This window comes from Capra hircus, chromosome 22 (assembly GCF_001704415.2).
Source record: "Capra hircus breed San Clemente chromosome 22, ASM170441v1, whole genome shotgun sequence".
NCBI lineage: Eukaryota > Metazoa > Chordata > Mammalia > Artiodactyla > Bovidae > Capra > Capra hircus.
The window spans coordinates 51224730-51245077 of NC_030829.1; the positions used below are offsets into that span (position 1 = coordinate 51224730).

A 20348-nucleotide genomic window follows, 5' to 3' on the forward strand; every position below is an offset into this window, starting at 1 on the left:
GTTTGTGTGACCAACTAGAAATGGGTGAATGTGTTCTTTTGGCAAACATTCATGAGCACTGACAATAGCCTGTGAACGAGACGGACATAGAAGCCCCCAGCCTGTGTGGAAAGAGCAGAGATGGAGACTGGTATGCAGGGCTGTGTGGGGACAGAGAGAATGGGTGCTGCCTCCACATAACACCCTGTCTTTTTCAAGTGTCCAGTATCCAGTAGTCTGATTCCTTCGACAGGAATGGACATGTTTAAGAAAAGGTTTGCGTGAGGGAAGCGACTTTGACTTGCTTGTGTGGAGAACTCATCCTGTTCCTCACCTCTTTCTAACAATACAGTTATGGATGTGCAAGCGTTCGAGAGGCTGCTGGGGCCCTGCATGGACATCATGAAGAGGAACATCTCGCACTATGAGGAACAGCTGGTGAAGATGTTTGGCTCCAGCATGGATCTGATGGATCCCGGGCAGTAGGTGTGCCACACCCCAGAGCCTTCTCAGTGTGACACCAGAAACTTCCGGTCAGCCACAGAACACAAACAGAAGACACGACAGAACCGTTCCTGCTGTTGCCACTGCTGCTGCCATCGCCATGGCCGTGGGCACTTAGAAAACTTGAAAGTCAGCACTAAAGGATGGGAGAGGTTCCACCCACACCTCCACTTTGCTTCTGAAAGTCCATTGTTAGACCACTCGTCACGATCACTCCAACCCAGTCTTCACATCTTTGGTTCCAAATGGCATGTCTCTCCAACAATTTAAGTGCCTGATACAAAGTCCAAAGTGTAAACATCTTCCTTTCCTCTCTTGCTGCTACTATGGCTTTTGAAAGTACTGTAGACGCCCTCCCCCAACCTCTCTCAAGGAGGGACATGTTGTAGCCTTCCGTCTCCTCATCTGTCTTTGGAGAAAGTCAACATTTGTTCACAACTGTAGCCTTTTTGGTTGTACCGTTTAAAGTGGTGGCAGATGTGATGGAGGTGTGTGGGCCTGTGGCACTGTACTGTCTGCTGACAGTGGCACACGACAGCTGTCCCCCAATTCTCGGTGATACTTAGGGAGAGGTCCTGCCCAGGGCCCAGCAGGTCAGCACCCCAGAGCTCACTGATCGGTCATCAGAATCCACGTCAGAGCAGAAAACTGGGGTTTGGCACATTCTTCAGGTAGCAGAGAGCCGGGGAAGGTTTTCTGGGTTGGGGGGTGTGTTTTCTTTTGTTTTAGTACATTTCTTTTCGTTTTGTTTAATCTCTGTGCAGTGTGCATGAGTGGACTGCTGTCCATCTATGAGGAGTCAGGGTCTGGGACTGCCACTGCTCTATCTGACCTAAGTATGTTCCCAGGCCACTCCTGCCTGTCTCATTTCCAGTCACTCCTCCCAGCTGATGGCAGTGTGCTGGCAAAGCCCTTCCCTTCTACTCCAGAGTGGTTACGTAGCTTTGCTATTGAACCATGAGTTTTTAAACTCTTTAAAGAAAAAGCAGCTATCTTTGTGGAAAAAAAAATTTTTTCCCTCTATTTAGAGAATTCCCCTTGCACATACTCCTTTATATCAGTTTGTCAGCTGATTCAAGCATTCATCCTAAAGATCAACTCTTTTTGTTTAAAAAAAATTGGTATCGTGTACAATTTCATAGAATTACTGCAAAGACCTTTCTAATTAAGATGTTGGGATATTTGGGGTTCCAGTTGTTAATCCCATAGGAAAGTAACTTAGCTTTTTTTAACCTTTTGATTATATCAGGTAGAGTTCTGATGAATTATCATAATTAACTAGATATATTTCAGAATGAAATTTTTTTCTTCAGAATGACCTAGAATCAGATGTTACAAGAGATCCTAAGAGCAGTGTGACATTTACCTAAAGATAAATTTGGATGTCATAGCCACGTTTATATTAAATCAAGAGGCCCTTTCTGATAGGAATTTTTTAAACTTCTATATCTCAGTGAATCCCTGGGAGATTAACATGCTGGGGCTCAGCTCATCCCTGTTGTAGACAGCGATGGAGCCCATGCAGTCACCATTGCCCTCTTAAACCAGGCTGTCTGCTTTTGCCGCAGACAGTATAGTTGAGAGATCTTTAGAGCAGCGGCTCATCATCGCCTTGCTCGGTTCTCCCTTTTCCTTGTTCTCCATGAAGTGAAAGCAGAAAGACTCTCAGTCGGCAGCCTGCGTTGCAGCTCTCAGAATTGGGAAAGGTTGTAACTAATACTCCAAAACCGGCAGCTAGCACTGGGAAAGCCTGTGTGGTTTCTCCCCATGATTTTCCAAGGTTCTTCTTTTTGTATGGCGTTGCTTTATTATCACATAAATTAAGAAACCAGACATTGCACTTTAGCAGACAAGAGCCATACCTGTCTCTCACGCAGGTAACAGGTACATTGGGCTTCAGGAGTGACACAGAGATCTCGCCCCCAGATTGTGTAAGGACTCCGTGTGAACACGTGCCCCCTTACACCGCCCCACCCTATCCCCATGCCAGCATTAGTTAGGGCCAGCTGTGAATTCCGAGCCAGTCACTCCTGCAGGCTGCTAGGGGTAGGACTTCTCATCCTGCCCTCTTTCACATCCCAGTTCAGTCTTCCCCTTCATAGAAACTCTGTGACACCCCCAGCATCCTGACGTTTTCTGTTTTACAAAGTAGTATTCATCAGGTTTAAGTCTTCCTGCTCTAACTGCGGATGGACATATGGATCACCAGTCCAGACTCTCACTGCCTGTAGGGCCCCTTGAGGGTCTGGCTTGAGGAAGGGAGTCAAGGGACCAGTGTGAGTGAAAAGGACACAGCTGTTACCAAGGCACCAGGAGCCTGACAGTGTTCCAGCTTTTCCTTATAGCACGGGGAGTCGAAGGCAGCAGACCAGGTTCGACTCTGGACTCTGCTGTCCGCACCATGCTGTGCAAGCCCTGTGCTGAGAGCTGAGCCTCACAGGGAGGAGCACCTATTGGGAAGAGATCTTTCTGATCATTGTTTTATATCGTTCTCTTCTAGGATGGGTTAGAACTTCATGCCCTCCGTTCTGGCTTTGCTACTGATTTTGCATGGTGGAGGTTGTTCCTGAGAGCCTTGAGGTCTAACCTGCAGTATTATTTTTCCCACTGGCCCCACTTTATCACACCCCCCTCGCCCTCTTCTTTTGGTTGTATTCTCTGAAGGAAGGGTTCATCTTTCCTGTCCTCTTAATCTGTCATCCTTATATACAGATGTGTCATATATGATTGTGGTAGATCCTCAGAAATCTGGGTGGAGCTTTTCTTTGAACGGTTTAATGAGTGAATTCAGCAGCGAAGTGTCAAGAGCTGATTCCCCAGCTAGGAGAGGTACTGTTCATCCTCTTACTTCCCAGATTCTCTAGTCAGAATGGTCAGTGAGGTGCCACTGGCGCCCAGCCACCCCTGGACACACAGCATCTCCATGCCTGTCATAGTGTACAAGCAATCCTCTCATTTATGGAAATTAAAAGAGCATTTTTGCACAGAGCAAAAGGAGAAAGACCATGAATGTCATCTTTTATATTTTGTTTTCAGTTGGCCAATGTTGGAATTTTTGTTCTTGACATGCACTTGTAAACCAATCTCGCCAAGATACAAGTTGTTTTGGCTTTTCACTACAATTACCTCTTGTTCCTCCTGTCTTGACTGCTGACGTTGCTCAATGTTTCTAATGTCTATTTTATGGGAAGCAGCCTTCCCGTGGGTTTCCTTTTACACACTGCAGGGCTATCTTTATACTTCAAGAAAAAAAAAAAAAGGAGAAAACTGTCACCAAACTCATGGGGGATTTGCAGAAAACCATTTAGGCCACCTTGAGTGAAAGGTAGATTCCTCATTGTTTTCCTGAACTCATTGTAGTAAAAGAAATCTAATTCAGCATTATTGTGCTACCTCAAAGGTAAAAATGTTGTAAGGTCTTTTTGGTCCTGAGTTCTACATGTAGTGTTTGAAATGTCTTTCAATTGGAATTATTTTTAAATCATGGGGGAGAATCTTGTTTTAACCTGTTTTACACTTGTATTTTAATCTCTGAAGAATAAGTGATTAGAAAGTAATCAATTCTTGCTCTGTAGTATTGAACATATACTTAAAATCATTGTTTGCCATAAAGAAGGTTGGGTTTTTTAAAAGGAAACTCTAGGGCTCGGCTTTGCTCTTGGTTAATAAAGGCTGACAAATCACGTCTGAATCTTTGGTGCAGCCTGTGTTCTGTTTTTGTCCTCTCATTTCAGGACCCTAGGCCATCACAGCATTCATCTGGCAGATACATTATTGAGATTGGGGTGTGAGCTCTTAAAAATTAGAAAGGAGGGGACTTCCCTTGTGGTTCAGTGGTTAGGACTCAGTGCTTCCACTGCAGGGGGCACAGGTTCAATCCCTGAGCAGGGAACTAAGATCCTGCAGCCAAAAAGGCAGGCAGGTAGAAAGAGAGATTATAGAGAATTGGCTCACACAGCTATGGAGGCAGGCAAGTCCCTAGATATGCAGGGCGAGTTGGCAAGTTGTAGACCTAAAAATGCTGATAGTTCAATGCCAGGCTGAGTCTGAAGACCTGAGAACTGAGAGTCAATAGCATTGTTCTCATGCAAAGACTAGCAGGTTAAAGACTCAGGAAGAGACGACATCCCAGTATGAAGGCAGTCAGGCAGGATAATTCTCTTTTTCTTGGGAGAGCCAAGGCTTTTTGTTACGTTCAGACTTTCAACTGATTGGATGAGGCCTGCCCACATTAGGGAGGGCAATCTGCTGTTCTGAGTTCATTGATTTAATGTTGTGTGCATGCATGTTAAGTTGCTCCAGTCGTATCTGATTCTTTGCAACCCTATGGACAATAGACCACCAGGCTCCTCTGTCCATGGGATATTGCAGGCAGGAATACTGGAGTGGGTTGCCATGCCCTCCTCCAGGGGATCTTCCCAACCCAGGGGTCAAATCTGAGTCTCTTCTGTCTTCTGCCTTGGCAGGCAGGTTCTTTACCACTAGCGCCACCTGGGAAGCCTGATTTCAATGTTAATGTCATCCAAAACCACCTTTACAGAAACTCAGAACAGTGTTGGACCAAATACCTGGGCACCCCATGGCCCATAAGTTGGCACATGAAATAAACCACCACAGCATGCTATTTGAATTGTTTGGGGATGGTATACAAGAGCATCCAGTATATCTCTTGCTGGGGAATGATATACTCACTAATGAAGCCCGGTAGAGAACATCTCCTGTCTGACGATATTAATTACTTCCTTCTCTGCAGCGTCGTTATTGGCTTCCTTAGTGGCTCAGCGATACAGAATCTGCCTGCCAACGCAGGAGACCCAGTTTCTATCCCTGGATTGGGAAGATGCCCCAGAGAAGGAAATGGCATCCAGTCCACTATTCTTGCTGGGGAAGTCCCATAGACAGAGGAGCCTGGCAGATTACAGGCAATAGGATCACAAAAAGTCAGACACAGGGACTAAACAACAACATTTTTACAAACAGAACTAGCAGTGCCTCTGTGATAGCCCAAAGGAAGCTCATTCTATAACAAAACCATGTTCCACATTGATCTTGCCTTCATCTGACATTACAAAAGGGCTAAGTAACAGGTGAATATACAAAACACTCATGTGAGAGGGGTCTGAGAAGCTGGTCGCTGAACTACGCAAAGCCAAACTGGCCTTGTTTTGAGGCTTTAAACATTAACTATGGTTTGGCCTGTGTGGTTTTGGTGGTGGTATTACTATGAACAGTTAAGAAGTGCCAGGAAAATGACAGGATCGTATGGTCCGCAGCCTTCACCTTGAAGAGTGAACATTATATGAGGACTTTGCTTTCTATATATGTTCTAACAGGAAGCTAGAAAGTTGTGCCATCAAATTAACTGAATATATCTTTAGTGACTTCAGTGCATCAACTTTTTAACAACAGAATTGAAACAGTATTACTTATAATGTGATAAAGGAGATTAGAGTTGTTTCACATCATTCATGTTAAATATGAATTTTGCTTTCTTTACACATCCTCTCTAAAGACAAATGTCCCATCACAGATGATGGCCAGCAATGCATTCTGTTATCTGATTGTTTGGAGAAATGCAGAGCATCAGCCAGGAACATATTAAATAATCATTTGTGAATTCAGATGAGTATTATCTAAGTTCTGAATTAGAATGTCAGTAATTAGGTCTGAAAGTGTTAGTTGCTCAGTTGTGTCCAACTCTTTGCAATCCCATGGACTATAGCCCACCAGGTTCCTTTGTCCATGGAATTCTCCAGGCAAGAATACTGGAGTGGGCAGCCATTCCATTTTCCATGGAGGGGATCCTCCTGACCCAAGGATCAAACCTGGGTCTCCTGCATTGCAGGCAGATTCTTTACCATCTAAGCCACCAGGGAACCTCATGAACAGTGTGAAAAGGCAGAAAGAAATGACGCTTAAAGATGAATGCCCCCAGGTTGGTAGGTGTCCAATATGCTACTGGAGAAGAGCAGAGAAACAGATCCAAAAGGGATGAAGAGGCTAAGCCAAAGCAGAAACAAAACACAGTTGTGGATGTGTTTGAAAGTAAAGCTGTAACAAACAATACTGTAGAGGAACCTAAGATGTTAGGTCCAAGAATGAAGGTACAATTGGAAGTGGTCAAACAAGATGGCAGGAGTGAACATCGACATTTCAGGAATCAGTGAACTAAAATGGATGGGAATGGGCAAATTTAATTCAAATGACCATTATAGCTACTGCTGTGGACAAGAATCCCCTAGAAGAAATGGAGTGGCCCTCATAGTCAACAAGAGTCTGAAATGCAGTACTTAGCTGCAATCTCAAAAATGATAGAATGATTTCGGTTCATTTCCAAGGCAAACCATTCAGTATAACAGTAATCCAAGTCTATGCCCTAATACTGAAAACCTACAAGACCTTCTAGAACTAACACCAAAAAAGATGTCCTTTTCCTCGTAGGGGACTGGAACGCAGAAATAGGAAGTCAAGAGATACCTGGAGTAACAGGAAAGTTTGACCTTGGAGTACAAGATGAAGCAGGGCAAAGGTAACAGAGTTTTGCCAAGAGAGCACACTGGTCAAAGCAAATACCCTCTTCCAACACCACATGGACATCCCCAGATGGTCAATACTGAAATCAGATTGATTATATTCTTTGCAGCTGAAGATGAAGAAGCTCTATCAGTATGTTCAGTCACTCAGTCATGTCTGACTCTTTGCGACCCCATGGACTGCAGCACCCCAGGCCACCCTGTCCATCACCAACTCCCAGAGCTTGCTCAAACTCATGTCCATCAAGTCAGTGATGCCATCCAACCATCTCATCCTCTGTTGTCCCCTTCTCCTCGCTCCTTCAAACTTTCCCAGCATCAGGGTCTTTTCCAGTGAGTCAGTTCTTCGAATCAAGTGGCCAAAATATTGGAGTTTCAGCTTCAGCATCAGTCCTTCCATTGAATATTCAGAACTGATTTCCTTTAGGATAGACTGGTTGGATCTCCTTGGAGTCCAAGGGACTCTGAAGAGTCTTCTCCAACACCACAGTTCAAAAGCATCAATTCTTCAGTGCTCAGCTTTCTTTATAGTCCAACTCTTAACACCCATAAATGACTACTAGAAGAACCATAGCTTTGACTAGACAGACCTTTGTTGGCAAACTAATGTCTTTTTAATATGCTGTCTAGGTTGGTCATAGCTTTTCTTCCAAGGAGCAAGTGCCTTTTAATTTCATGGCTGCAGTCACCATCTGCAATGATTTTGGAGCCCCCCAAAATAAAGTCACTGTTTCCATTGTTTCTGCATCTATTTGTCATGAAGTGATGGGACTGGGTGCTATGATCTTAGTTTTCTGAATATTGAGTTTTAAGCCAACTTTTTCACTCTCCTCTTTCACTTTCATCATGAGGCTCTTTAGTTCTTTGCTTTCTGCCATAAGGGTGGTGTCATATGCATATCTGGGGTTATTGATATTTCTCCTGGCAATCTTGATCCCAGCTTGTGCTTCATTCAGCCTGGCATTTCACATGATGTACTTTGCATATAAGTTAAATAAGCAGGGTGACAATAGGCCACCTTGATGTACTCCTTTCCTGATTTGGAAGCAGTCTGTTGTTCCATGTCCAGTGGAAGTAGCTCTATACAGTCAGCAAAAAGAAGACTGGGAGATGACTGTGACTCAGATCATGAACTCCTTATTGCAAAATTCAGACTTAAATTGAAGAAAGTAGGGAAAACCACTAGGTAGGTATGACCTACATCAAATCCCATATAATTATACAGTGGAAGTGAGAAATAAATTCAAGGGATTAGATTTGATAGAGTACCTGGAGAACTATGGATGCAGGTTCATAACATTGTACAAGAGTTGGTGATCAAAACCATCCCAAAGAAAAAGTAATGCAAAAGGGCAAAATGGTTGTCTGAGGAGGACTTACAAATAGCTGAGAAACGAAGTGAAAAGCAAAGGAGAAAAGGAAAGATACACCCATTCTAATGTAGAGTTCCAAAGAATAACAAGGAGAGATAAGAAAGCCTTGTTAAGTGAACAATGCAAAGAAATAGAGGAAAACAATAGAATGGAAAAGACTAGAGGTCTCTTCAAGAAAATTAGAAAATATATGTATTAGAAAATTAGAGATATGAAGAGCAAAGATGGGCAAAATAAAGGCCAGAAACGGTATGGACCTAACGGAAGCAGAAGATATTAAGAGTTGGCAAGAATACACAGAAAAGGTCTTAATGACCCAAATAACCATGATGCTATCTATGATCACTCACCTAGAGCCAGACATCCTGGAATGCAAAGTCAAGTGGGCCTTAGGAAGTTTCACTACGAACAAAGCTAGTGAATGTGATGGAATTTCAGCTGAGCTATTTCAAATCCTAAAAGATGATTATATTAAAGTGGTGCACTCAATTTGCCAATAAAGTTTGGAAAACACAGCAGTGGCCACAGAACTGGAAAATGTCAGTTTTCATCCTAATCCCGAAGAAAGACAATGCCAAAGAATGTTCAAACTGCCGCACAACTGCACTCATTTCACACGCTAGCAAGGTGACACTCAAAATTCTTCCAGCTAGGCTTCAACAGTATGCGAACTGAGAACTTCCAGATGTACAAGCTGGGTCTGGAAAAGACAGAAGAACCAGAGATCAAGTTGCCAACATCCACTGGATCATAGGAAATGCAAGGGAATTCCAGAAAAATATCTACTTCTGCCTCATTGACTATGCTAAAGCCTTTGACTGTGTGGATCACAACAAACTATAGAAAATTCTTAATGAGGTAGGAATACCGGATCACCTTACATACCTCCTGAGAAACCTGTAGGTCAATAAGCAGCAGTTAGAACCAGACATGGAACAATGGACTGGTTTCAACTTGGGAAAGGAGTACATCAAGGCTGTATATTGTCACCCTGCTTATTTAACTTCTGTGCAGAGTACATCATGCAAAATACTGGGCTGGATGAAGCGCAAGCTGGAATCAAGATTGCCAGAAGAAATATCAATAACCTCAGATATGCAGATGATACCACCCTAATGGCAGAAAGTGAAGAGGAGCTAAAGAGCCTCTTGATAAAGGTGAAAGAGGAGAGTCAAAAAGCTGACTTAAAACTCAACATTCAAAAAAACTAAAATCGGGACTTAACTGGTGGTGGTTCAGTGGCTAAGACAATGTGCTCCCAGGGCAGGGGGACTGGATTTGATCCCTGGTCAGGGAATCCTAGGGACAGGGGAGCCTGGTGGGCTGCCATCTCTAGGGTCGCACAGAGTCGGACATGACTGAAGCGACTTAGCAGCAGCAGCAGGGAACTAGATCTCACATGCTGCAACAAAATTCTACCTGCCACAACTAAGATCCGAGATCCCAAGTGCTGCAACTAAGACCTGGCCCAACCAAAATAAAATAAATATTAAAAAAAAAACCCTTAGATCATAGCATCTGGTCCCATCACTTCATGACAAATAAATGGGGAAAAACGAAAACAGTGACAGACTATTTATTCTTGGGCTCCAGAATCACTGTGGATGGTGACAGAAGCCATGAGATTAAAAGACACTTGCTCCTTGAAAGAAAAGCTATGACAAACCTAGACAGCATATGAAAAAGCAAAGACATCATTTTGCCAAAAAGGTCCTTCTAGTCAAAGCTATGGTTTTTTCAGTAGTCATGTACAGGAGAGTTGGACCATAAAGAAGGCCAAGAACCAAAGCATTGATGCTTTTGAACTGTGGTGCTGGAAACGACTCTTGAGAGCCCCTTGAACAGCAAGGAGATCAAACCAATCAATCTTGAAGGAAATCAGTCCTGAATATTCATTGGAAGCACTGATGCTGAAGCTGAAGTTCCAATACTTTGGCCATCTGATGTGAAAAGCCAAGTGGCTGGAAAAGACTGTGATTCTGGGAAAGATTGGGGGCAGGAGGAGAAGGGGACGACAGAGGATGACATGGCTGGATGGCATCACTGACTCAATGGACATGAGTTTGAGCAAACTCCAGGGGATAGTGGAGGACAGGGAAGCCTGGCGTGCTGCCGTCCATAGTGTTGCAAAGAGTTGGACACAGCTGTGATGAACAACAAACAACAGTTAGGTCTGACTCAGCTCATTTGCTCATTGAACAAAATCTTGATGACCTGCCGTGGATATTCCTGACAGTGCTTAAATCCAGAAATTATCAAGAGTTATGATACTGGGGTCTGAAGGGCATTCCTGGACCTTTCCTCCAGTGCTCTGGAGCTTATCCTCGTGCTTCTGGACTCACATGGAGAGCAGCCCCAGTCTCCTGCCTCAAGGATGATCACGCTTCCAGTGCCTGTGGTTGCCCTTGGTCATGCTCCTCTTCTGTATATGGCTCTCACAGCCTTTTCTTTTTTTTTTTTAATTTTTATATATTTATTTATATATACCAGGTCTCTGCTGCAGCAAGTGGGCTCTTTTTTTTTAGTACTTTTATTTGTTTACTTGTTTGGCTGTGCTGGGTGTTGGCTGGGTCATGTGGGATCTGATTCCCTGACCAGGCATCAAACCCAGGTGCTCAGCATTGGGAGTGTGACGTCTTAGCCACTGGACCACCAGGGAAGTCCCAGCAGGTGAACTAGTAGCTGTAGCGTGTGGGATCTAGTTCACCGACCAGGGATAGAACCTGGGCCCCCTCCATTGCGAGAGTAGAGGCTCAGCCATCAGACCACCAGAGAAGTCCCTCCCTTTGCCTCTTGAAGTGAGCAGTTTGGATACACAAGCACGCAGCGTCCCTCACTGCCTTGACTTGCATCACACAATTATGGTTCTCAAAGCATCTGGGGAGCTGACAAAAGAGAAAGACAAGATTTAAGATTTTTAAGCAAGGCTCCCTCCAGGTAAGGACTTCTCAGAAATTGTCATCTTCATGCTGCTGCTAAGTCACTTCAGTCGTGTCTGACTCTGCGACCCCATAGACGGCAGCCCACCAGGCTCCCCAGTCCCTGGGATTCTCCAGGCAAGAACACTGGAGTGGGTTGCCATTTCCTTCTCCAGTGCATGAAAGTGAAAAGTGAAAGGGAAGTCGCTCAGTTGTGTCCAACTCTTAGCGACCCCATGGACTGCAGCCCACCAGGCTCCTCCGTCCACAGTCACCCTAAATATCCAGATGAAATTTGGCCAGAGACGCCTTGCTGACCTGGTTGTTTCTGTGTCTTTAGTGTGTGACATTTCTTCCCCTTCCTCTTTGACTTCTTCCCCAACAGAACTTCTTTCTATTCTCTAAAATTGGTCATCTAGCTTGTTTTTAAGTATGCAGGGTCAAGCAGTGCCCAGCCCGTCTGAAGACTATGGTGCTAGAGGCTGAGTCGACTGGAAGATGAAAGCAAAGAGGGACTGGAAGCTGTCCTGACACTCGGAAGCCAGCAGGACCTGACTCTTCACAAATTAGTCCATCCCCACAGGCGGAAGAATGGGTGTATGCCAGTCCACTCTTGGGGAAGGCAATGGAAATAGATGGTATCGGCCAGATCTCCACGGCCCCTCCTCCCTTGGCAGAACTGCACTGAGGCAAGGGTCAGAGGTCACTGTGTGTGCTCCTGAGAGCAAGGATCTAGCAGTCTCCTCTCTGGCCAGGCCCTCCACCCCCAGAAAGAGGAAGGAGGAGTGTGCACTTGGATTTATTTGTTTGTTTTAACACACAACTGAAAAGGAAGAGCTGAAGTCCAGACCGACCCGATAAGCAAAAACAGCACTTTCAAGCATAGTTAAACTGGACGTTTTTCTTCTGGGCATGAAGGGACACCTGTAGTTAGTACACATTCCCTGGCCTGCCCTCAGCCCATCCCAGGCAGCTGAAGGAGCAACTGAGCCTCAGGCCTGTAGGACAGGCGGGGAAGAGGCCTCTTGAGGCACATGCGCATTAGTCCCAGGCAAGTGGGAATCCTGCAGGAGACCCCTTGGCCCCTGGGTGTCCTGTCCCAGAGCTGCGCAACTGGCTCATGCATGGGCTAAAAGGCCCCCAGGAATTGGCCTGGACCCCAGATGATGGGCTCTGCCCCCTGGCAGCTCTGGAAGCCTGAACACTTTCCCAAGCAGGATGGAGCTGGGGGACAGAGGGTATATATGACCCCCACAGACCCCAAACTCAGGCACTGCGTCTGCCTGAGAACTCACGATGATTCCACCCAGCTGACAGCTCCTGCCCGAGGCCCCACCAAACAAGGATGAGTTGGAGCCCTCATCCAGGGCCTTGGCTTGCTCCACTGTGAAGAAAGAGGTAAACTCATGGGAAGGCATCCACACAACCCCTGCCTTTGGCTTTGCGCACAGGCAACAGTCCAGGAGGTTCCCAGCCTTGCCTCTCATCTGCCTGGGCTGGGCCAAGGCACAACTACTGTCAGGGGCTGGGGCCTGGTGGCTGGTGCAGTCTCTCCCGCTGTGCTCACTTTAAGCTGGACATCACCAGCTCACAGAAAAAGCAACCCCTACTCCCTGACAGAGCTGACCTCAAAATTTCAGACTAGGGTGAGTTATCCTCATACCTGATCCAAGGGTAAAACTATAACAGGAGGGTGAGCCTCACATCCGGGACTAGGTTGAACTGCCAGGTTGACAACATGCTGGTGAAAGTACCGTAAGAGTACAGATGCAGGGCCTGCCGAGACCAGCCTGGCTTCCAGCACAGTGAAAATTCTTCCAGCTGCCTCACTAGACTCTTTACTCCCCGCATGAGCTGGTGACAAGGGTGTATGTGTCAAGGATATATGTGTTGAGGGAAAAAAAGAAAAATCTTAGGAGTGATCTGCAGCCAGTCCCTCCCACCATGGCCTAATCCCAGGGCTGGCCGGGGGTGAGAAGGAGACGTGGGATTTGAGTCCCTCTCCTGCCTGGGTGGGAACATCATGTTCCCTACTCAGAGATGCTCATCCAACCGATGAGGACTAGGGGTCCTGGGAGGACTCCAGGCAAGAGGAGACAGGGTTGAGTGAGAAAGGCCAGCTCGGTTTGAGAAACCGGAAGGGAAAGGAACTCCAAGAGACATCTGATTCCAGAACAACTCTATGTACTCCCAGCCCCGGCCCTCCCCTGGCCCAGGCCCTGGCAGAGAGGAGCACTACCTCACTCCCAGCCCCAGCCCAGGGCTGGAGGGAAGACAAGGCGCCACAGCTGTTCACACACATACCTCAAGCTCTCCCCTGCCGTCGTCTCCAGCACAGAAGGGCTGCCTTGATCTCCTGGTCCAGTGCTGGTACTCTGCACCTTTGGATGGCCTCTTTCACCTCATAGCCCATTCCTGCCTGGGGCCTGGTTACTTCTACGTCCCTGAGATGAGGTCTCTGAGCAGCACCTCCCCTCCATCCTTCACCTCCAGGCCCCTCATGCTGCTCACAGTCCAGCCCTGTCCTCTAGCCTCTTGCAATCCCTGCTCACCCTCCCCTAGCAATGGCCTCACCTGGTTTTCAGGCAGAAAAGAGAAGCGATGGGTCGGAAGCGCCAGGCTCCTCCTCTGATCGCCATGTGCTCTGCTCTCTCCTGCCCCACTGTTCTCCCTTCACTGGCAAAAGCCCTAAGGCTTGCCTGCAGTTGCGCACTCACCTCTCGCCCCTCACAGCCCAGCCCTTCCCGGTGGCTAACAGGGTGGACAGAGTTGCTGAGCAGCTAAGAACAGAGCCGACCCTCTGGAGTCTCAGCCTGATCCACCATGGCAGACTTCTCCCTTCTACCTCAAGAACCACCTTCCCAGGAGCATCCAGGTCTCCTGGTTTTCTTCCCACCTCTGTTGCCAGGTGTAACCCAGACTATAGTTAAAGGTTGAAATGACCCAGGGCTCCACTCTGGGTTCTGCTCTCTCCCGCCTTGGAAGGTTTCAGCAGGGACAGCCCTGGGGTGTTACCTCCCTGTTGAACACCTTGGATTTAGACCTCCACGTGGGACATCCGCTGATCTGAGGGTCTGGTGGCCCCAGGTCAGAGTCCTCCTGGCTCTTCGCTCTTTCTACTGGGAACTTGCTGAAAGGCTTGCTTTTCTTTCATTTTTTTTTTCTTTTAAAAATTTTATTATTTAAAAAATGTTTAATTGGAGGATAATTGCTTTACAGTGTCATGAGATTTTCCACTGCACAACATGAATCGGCTCTAAGTATCCATATATCCCCTCCCCCTTGAGCCTCCCTCCCACCCCGCTTTAATTTTTGAATTAAAAAATTTTTTTAAATGTGGAATATACCAAAGGTGTGCAAGACAAAGACATTCCACTCAATAGTTTCCCACAGGCCAGAAACTTGGAGGGCAGCCCAGATGAAGACACTGTCAGGGCCCTGCAGCCCCTCTTGTGGCCCACCAGCCATTCCCTCCTGCTCTATCCTGAGTTTTAAGGTAAGGTGGTCGTCACTTTCCTGATTCGTTTTTACCACCTAAACATATCTAAGGAATCACTTTCCTCATACAGTGAAATATATACCTGTAATTAAATGCAGAAAGGAGAAGCCATCCTCACTGCTAGTTTTGAACAGTCTTGTCTTTCTCTCTTTTGCTTCCTCTGCCTCTCCCTTCTATCATCCCTACTCTCTGGAACCTGTGGTTACCAGAGTATGTTCCCTATATTTCTCCTTGCTTATATAATCATATGTATACACACATATATAGTGTGTGTGTATATATATATATACTATACATATATACACACATATACATACTATATACACACATTCACAGAGTGGTTTGTCTTTGTTTTACATATTTAGATCATCTTTGTATACATTTTTCTTCATCTTTTCTCATCTCAACTTTGTGGTAGGTCCCCTAAATCAAGTGGTATTATTTATTCAAAGTCCTCATTTTTGATGGTGCCTTAAAACAGGTCCCCACACTTTTTGATACTTCTCCCACAAAATGTGGAGTCTAATTTCTCTCTGCTTGGATAAGGCCTGGTCTTAGTGACTTTGACTCTAATGAAGAGAATGAGGCAGAAATGACTCTGTGACTTCTGAGTCTAGCTTAGAAAGATAATAGAGCTTTCATCTGGCTTCCTTTCCTCTCTCTCGGGACAATCATCCTTGGAACCTAGCCACCCTGTTGTGGGGAAGCCCACACATGGAAGGGCCAAGTGTGGGTGTTCCAGCCCCAGGTAAAGTCTTAACTGACAGGGAATTCCCTGGTAGTCCAGAGGTTAGGACTTGGGGTGCTCACTGCTGAGGGCCCGGGTTCCATCCCTGGTCAGGGAAGTCATACAGCGTGGCCAGAAGGAAAAAGTCTTTGCTGACAGCCAACATCAAACACCAGACTTCAAGTGAGGAGCCTTCAAATGATTCCAGCCCTAGTTTCTAAGATACTGCAGAGAAGAGCAGTCTCCACTGAATTCTTCACAAAGGGCAGGTTTGTAAGCAAAATTAAAATATTGTTGTGTTAAGCCACTAAATTTGGGTAATATATTACACAACGTAGTAACCAGAACAGTATGGAGATACAAAAATGTCCCGATGGTGCCCCGTGGATGGGCCATCACTTTGCAATTTTGTTTTTACTACACTTATTTGTATAAGTGAGAATCTTAACATTGGGATTAGAGTCCAAAAACATATGTATTTTTATTTTATTGGAGCTTGTTAAATTGCTTTCCAGGGCTTCCCTGGTGGTTCAGTGGTAAAGAATCCACCTGCCAATGCAGGAACTACAGGTTCGATTCCTGGTCCAGCAAGATCCCACATGCCACAGAGCAACTAAGCCTGGGCATCTCACACACACACACACACACACACACACACACACACACACACACAAACACACAATTGCTTGCTTTCCAAAAAGGCTATAACTGATCTTAGCTTTAGCAACAGTGTTTGGACAAATATTTTTCCTCACATCCCTGAAAGCCAGACCTGGTGTTTTCTCTTTTTCCTTTGTTTTTTCTTCTTGTCCACACCATGCGTCATGTGGGATCTTAGTTCCCTGACCAGGAATTGAACCTGTGCCCCATGCAGTTTAAAGTGATTTATTCTCATTATTATTCTTCAAAAAAAAAAAAAAACAGACTTTCTTAGATCAGTTTTAGGTTCACAGCAAAATTGAGTGGAAAGTACCAACAGTCCTCATATAACCTCTTCTGCAACACACAGCTTTGCTCCCCATCAGCACCCTGCACTAGTATCATAGTTTGTTCCAGTCAGTGACCCAGTGGTAACACATCATCAACCAAAGTCCATAGTTTACAGAGTCCGTTCTTTGTGTTGTACATTTCATGGGTTTTTACAAACGTCTAATAACGTGTATCTACCATTATTTCAGGGCTTCCTAGGTGGCTCAGGAGTTGCATGTTTGATCCCTGGGTCGGGAAGATCCCCTGGAGAAGGAAATGGCAACCCACTCCAGTATTCTTGCCCAGAGAACCCCCTGGACAGAGGAGCCCGGCAGGCTGCAGCCCAGGGGGTGGCAAAAGAGTCAGACACGACTTAGAGCAACCAAACAACCACCACCATTGTGTCAATAGTATCAAACGGTATATTTTCACTGCCCTAAAAAATTACTTGTGCTCCACCTATCTCTCCCTCCCCATCAAATGCCTGGCAACCGCTGATCTTTTTACTGTCTCCATAGTTTTCCCATTGTTAAAGTTTTCACTTTGATTTGCATTCCTTGCTTTCTGATGAATTTGAACATCTTTTCACTTTGTAAGGTTTTGTTGGTTGCCTCACAATATCCTTTTCCCCTTCATCTTTGCTAACAAACCTGAGTTTTGTCTAGAGCAGCAAGTGTCCAGTCCCGAGTGATCCCCTGACCCCATTCCCTCATCTCTTAATCTCCTTATATCTAGGAGTGGCCACAGATGACCCAGTTTTAATCATTGGGAAATAAATATAAGTCTACTGGGAGTTCTGGAAAGGTGTTGGCTTACCAGATAAAGGGGAAAGATGTGGGTGGTGCCAACAGCAGGATTTTCTTCTGCTTTCCATACTAATGTGAGGTCTGGAGAGACAATTACCACCTTGTAAAGCTGGGTCCACAAGCATGAAGACAAAAGTCAATAAGCTAAGGATGATGGTGGTATATGTAGTCATGTAGTGGAATACTGTAAAGACATGGAAAAGACAAAGACAAAGCAATACACAACAGTATGGAGGAAACTCACAGATATAATGTTAAATAAAAAAGCACTATGAAAAGTACATATTGTATAAGCCAATCTATATGAAATTTTAGATGGACAAAATTTGTCTATGGTAATGAAAATCAGAATAGTGGTTATCTTGGCAGGAGAAGTAGTAACTAGGATGCCAGGGGGTTACCTTCAGGGTGGCAGTGATTAACCTTGGGTAAGGTGGTTGCCTTCGCTGAGGACCATTCTCAGAGAGAGAGCTGAGAGTTGAGATCTGGACCACACACCACATCAGGAATTTAATATCTTTCCACTTGTTCTTATCTTACCCTTTAATAATGTTCTATGAGTTTCATGTCATTTAATAAGATTTTAGAGGTTTCTCACCCATATAGTTCCTATACTTTTCTTGATAATTTTATTCCTAAATATTTTATAGTTAACTAAATGTTTTTCTTGCTTATTTTTAGTAGATGCTCTTATTTTAAATATATTTTTCTTATATTTATCACCTTAACATTTTCTCTTATCTCTTGTAATAGTTTTCAAGAAAACTATGTAGTAGTTTTCTATATTTACAGTCATTGCATTAACTAAAGAGAGGATAAGGTTTTGGTAAATCATTTGAATTCCTGCTGTGTCCATTCTTGCCAGGTACCCAGTGTCAAGCCTGGAGAAGCCTGCGTTAAGCATTATGGAAGGAATGGAAGAGTGAATTAAAACTGAATGGCCTCCAGGGAGACCTTGCCCCATCCAGCCTCCTCCCCACACATAGGAGCACTGGAATGGGAGATTGGGTGGGCAGGGGAAGGGACAGGATACATCTGTGAGCAAAACAGATTTTCATCTGAGCCATGAGAGTGCACAGAATGTGAGATGTTAGAAATTTTGGGAGGTGAGCTATGGTGCCAGAGGCAAACAAAGGAGATGCTGGCAGAGAGGTGATAGGGAACAATGGAGCCCCTTCCACTCTGGCTTTTCTTTGAGGGAGTTGCTACTGCAGGGTTCTGAGCAGGGTAGGAGAGGTTCTGATTTATATATACATAGGCTGATGTGTGGGGAAGGCAATGGCACCCCACTCCAGTACTCTTGCCTGGAAACTCCCATGGACGGAGGAGCCTGGTGGGCTGCAGTCCATGGGGTCGCTAAGAGTCGAACACGACTGAGCAACTTCACTTTCACTTTTCACTTTCCTGCATTGGAGAAGGAAATGGCAACCCACTCCAGTGTTCTTGCCTGGAGAATCCCAGGGATGGGGGAGCCTGGTGGACTGCCGTCTATGGGGTCGCACAGAGTCGGACACGACTGCAGCGGCTTAGCAGAAGCAGCAGCAGCAGGCTGATGTGAGGAGAACAAACTGAAGGTGGCAAGAGCAGCAGGAAGAAGCTGGGACATGACTGAGACATTGTCCCGGCGAGAGATGGTGGTGGCTTGGACTAGGTGGAAGCCATGGACCTGGTAAGAAGTGGTTTCATCGTGGGTAGATGATCCTATGGAAACAATTGTACTTTCTGATGCATTGACTCTAAGTGGGAAAGAAAGTCATCAACATATACTCTGAGGTGACTGGCCTGAGCAGTAGGAAGGAGAGAGCTGCCATCACTTGTGCTGGTGGAGCTGGGGTGGAGTAGGTTTGGGGGATGAGCTGGAGCTAGGGTGGCACAAGTTGAGTTTGAGATGCCAAGAGGAAAGTCAGAGTAAGATGCCTAGTCCACAGCTGGACATTGATTGAGTCTGGCACTCAGAAAAGGTCTTACTGGACATACACCTTTGGGACTGATTGGCATGTGGGTGGGATTTGAAGTCATGACCCTGGGTAAGATTACGAGAGCAATAGTGTAGACAGAGAGAAGATGAAGAGGATAAACCACTGACGGCAGAGGAAACCAGGAGGCATGGAGCCCCGGGAGCCACACAGGGAAGGTGCTTCCAAGAGAGGCGAGATCAGCTGGTCACAGGAAATCTTTCCAGCCTGTCATCATAAGGGCAGGCTTTTTCTTTTTTTCCCCTACTGCTTTTGTTCACTCACTGATATTTTTCCAGTATGGTGCGTAGGTGCTCCATAAATACTTGTTGAATGAATGGGTATCTTCATGAATCCACACCTCTGCAAGCTCCCAGCACACAGGTGATTTTGATTTTTTTTTTTTTTTTTTAAGGGCAGAGAACAGGTAGGAGGCCCTACCCAGTCTCAGTAGCATCCTTGTCCTGCCTTGCCTTTGACAGCCACATTGACATTCACTCAGGTGGGAGCCCTTCTAGCCAACACAGGGCATAGGACAAACAAGCTTCAGACAAGCACTGAAGGGTGGAACTTGGTGGAACCTGGGTTGAACACTGGATCATCTACCAGTCCACAAAGGGACTATACAGTCCTTCCTCTGTTCACCCCTCTATTATCCAGTCATTTGTCCATCCATCTACATCCGGTCATCTGTGCACCTATGCATACAACTGCCCTTTATCTCCCGTCTACAGCCACTCTTTTGTCTATCTTTCTATCCAACCTCATCCAGTCCTCTGTCTATCTACTAGGGTGACCAACTTGCCAAATTGCTGCACACACTCTCGATGTGAAGTCCTGCATCCCAGGAAACTCCTCGGTCCCAGGAAAAATGATACAGCTGGCTCATCCATCTGTATCCCTGGCATCCCTTATTGCAACCACGGGCTCGAAGCCCATCTGTCCACCCACCCTGACCTCCTTGGCCACCCTCTCCCTTGAAGGCAGACAAGACTCCACCTCTCTCCCTAACTCCGCCCATTCCCCGCCCCTTCCGGAAGCGTCTACAACGAATCCGGGCGCCCTAGCAACAGCGCTTTTTGGGC

The 20348-nt window shown here is 45.8% G+C and overlaps 1 protein-coding gene across 1 annotated transcript in view; it reads left to right on the forward strand.

Moving 5' to 3' along the window:
• Positions 1–4174, forward strand: part of PRKAR2A (protein kinase cAMP-dependent type II regulatory subunit alpha) — a 65672-nt gene extending 61498 nt beyond the window's left edge. The window contains exon 11 of the mRNA XM_013973513.2: positions 332–4174. Within this exon, the coding sequence (XP_013828967.1) occupies positions 332–465 (134 nt within the window). The 3' untranslated portion in view covers positions 466–4174. The remainder of the gene's footprint in view (positions 1–331) is intronic.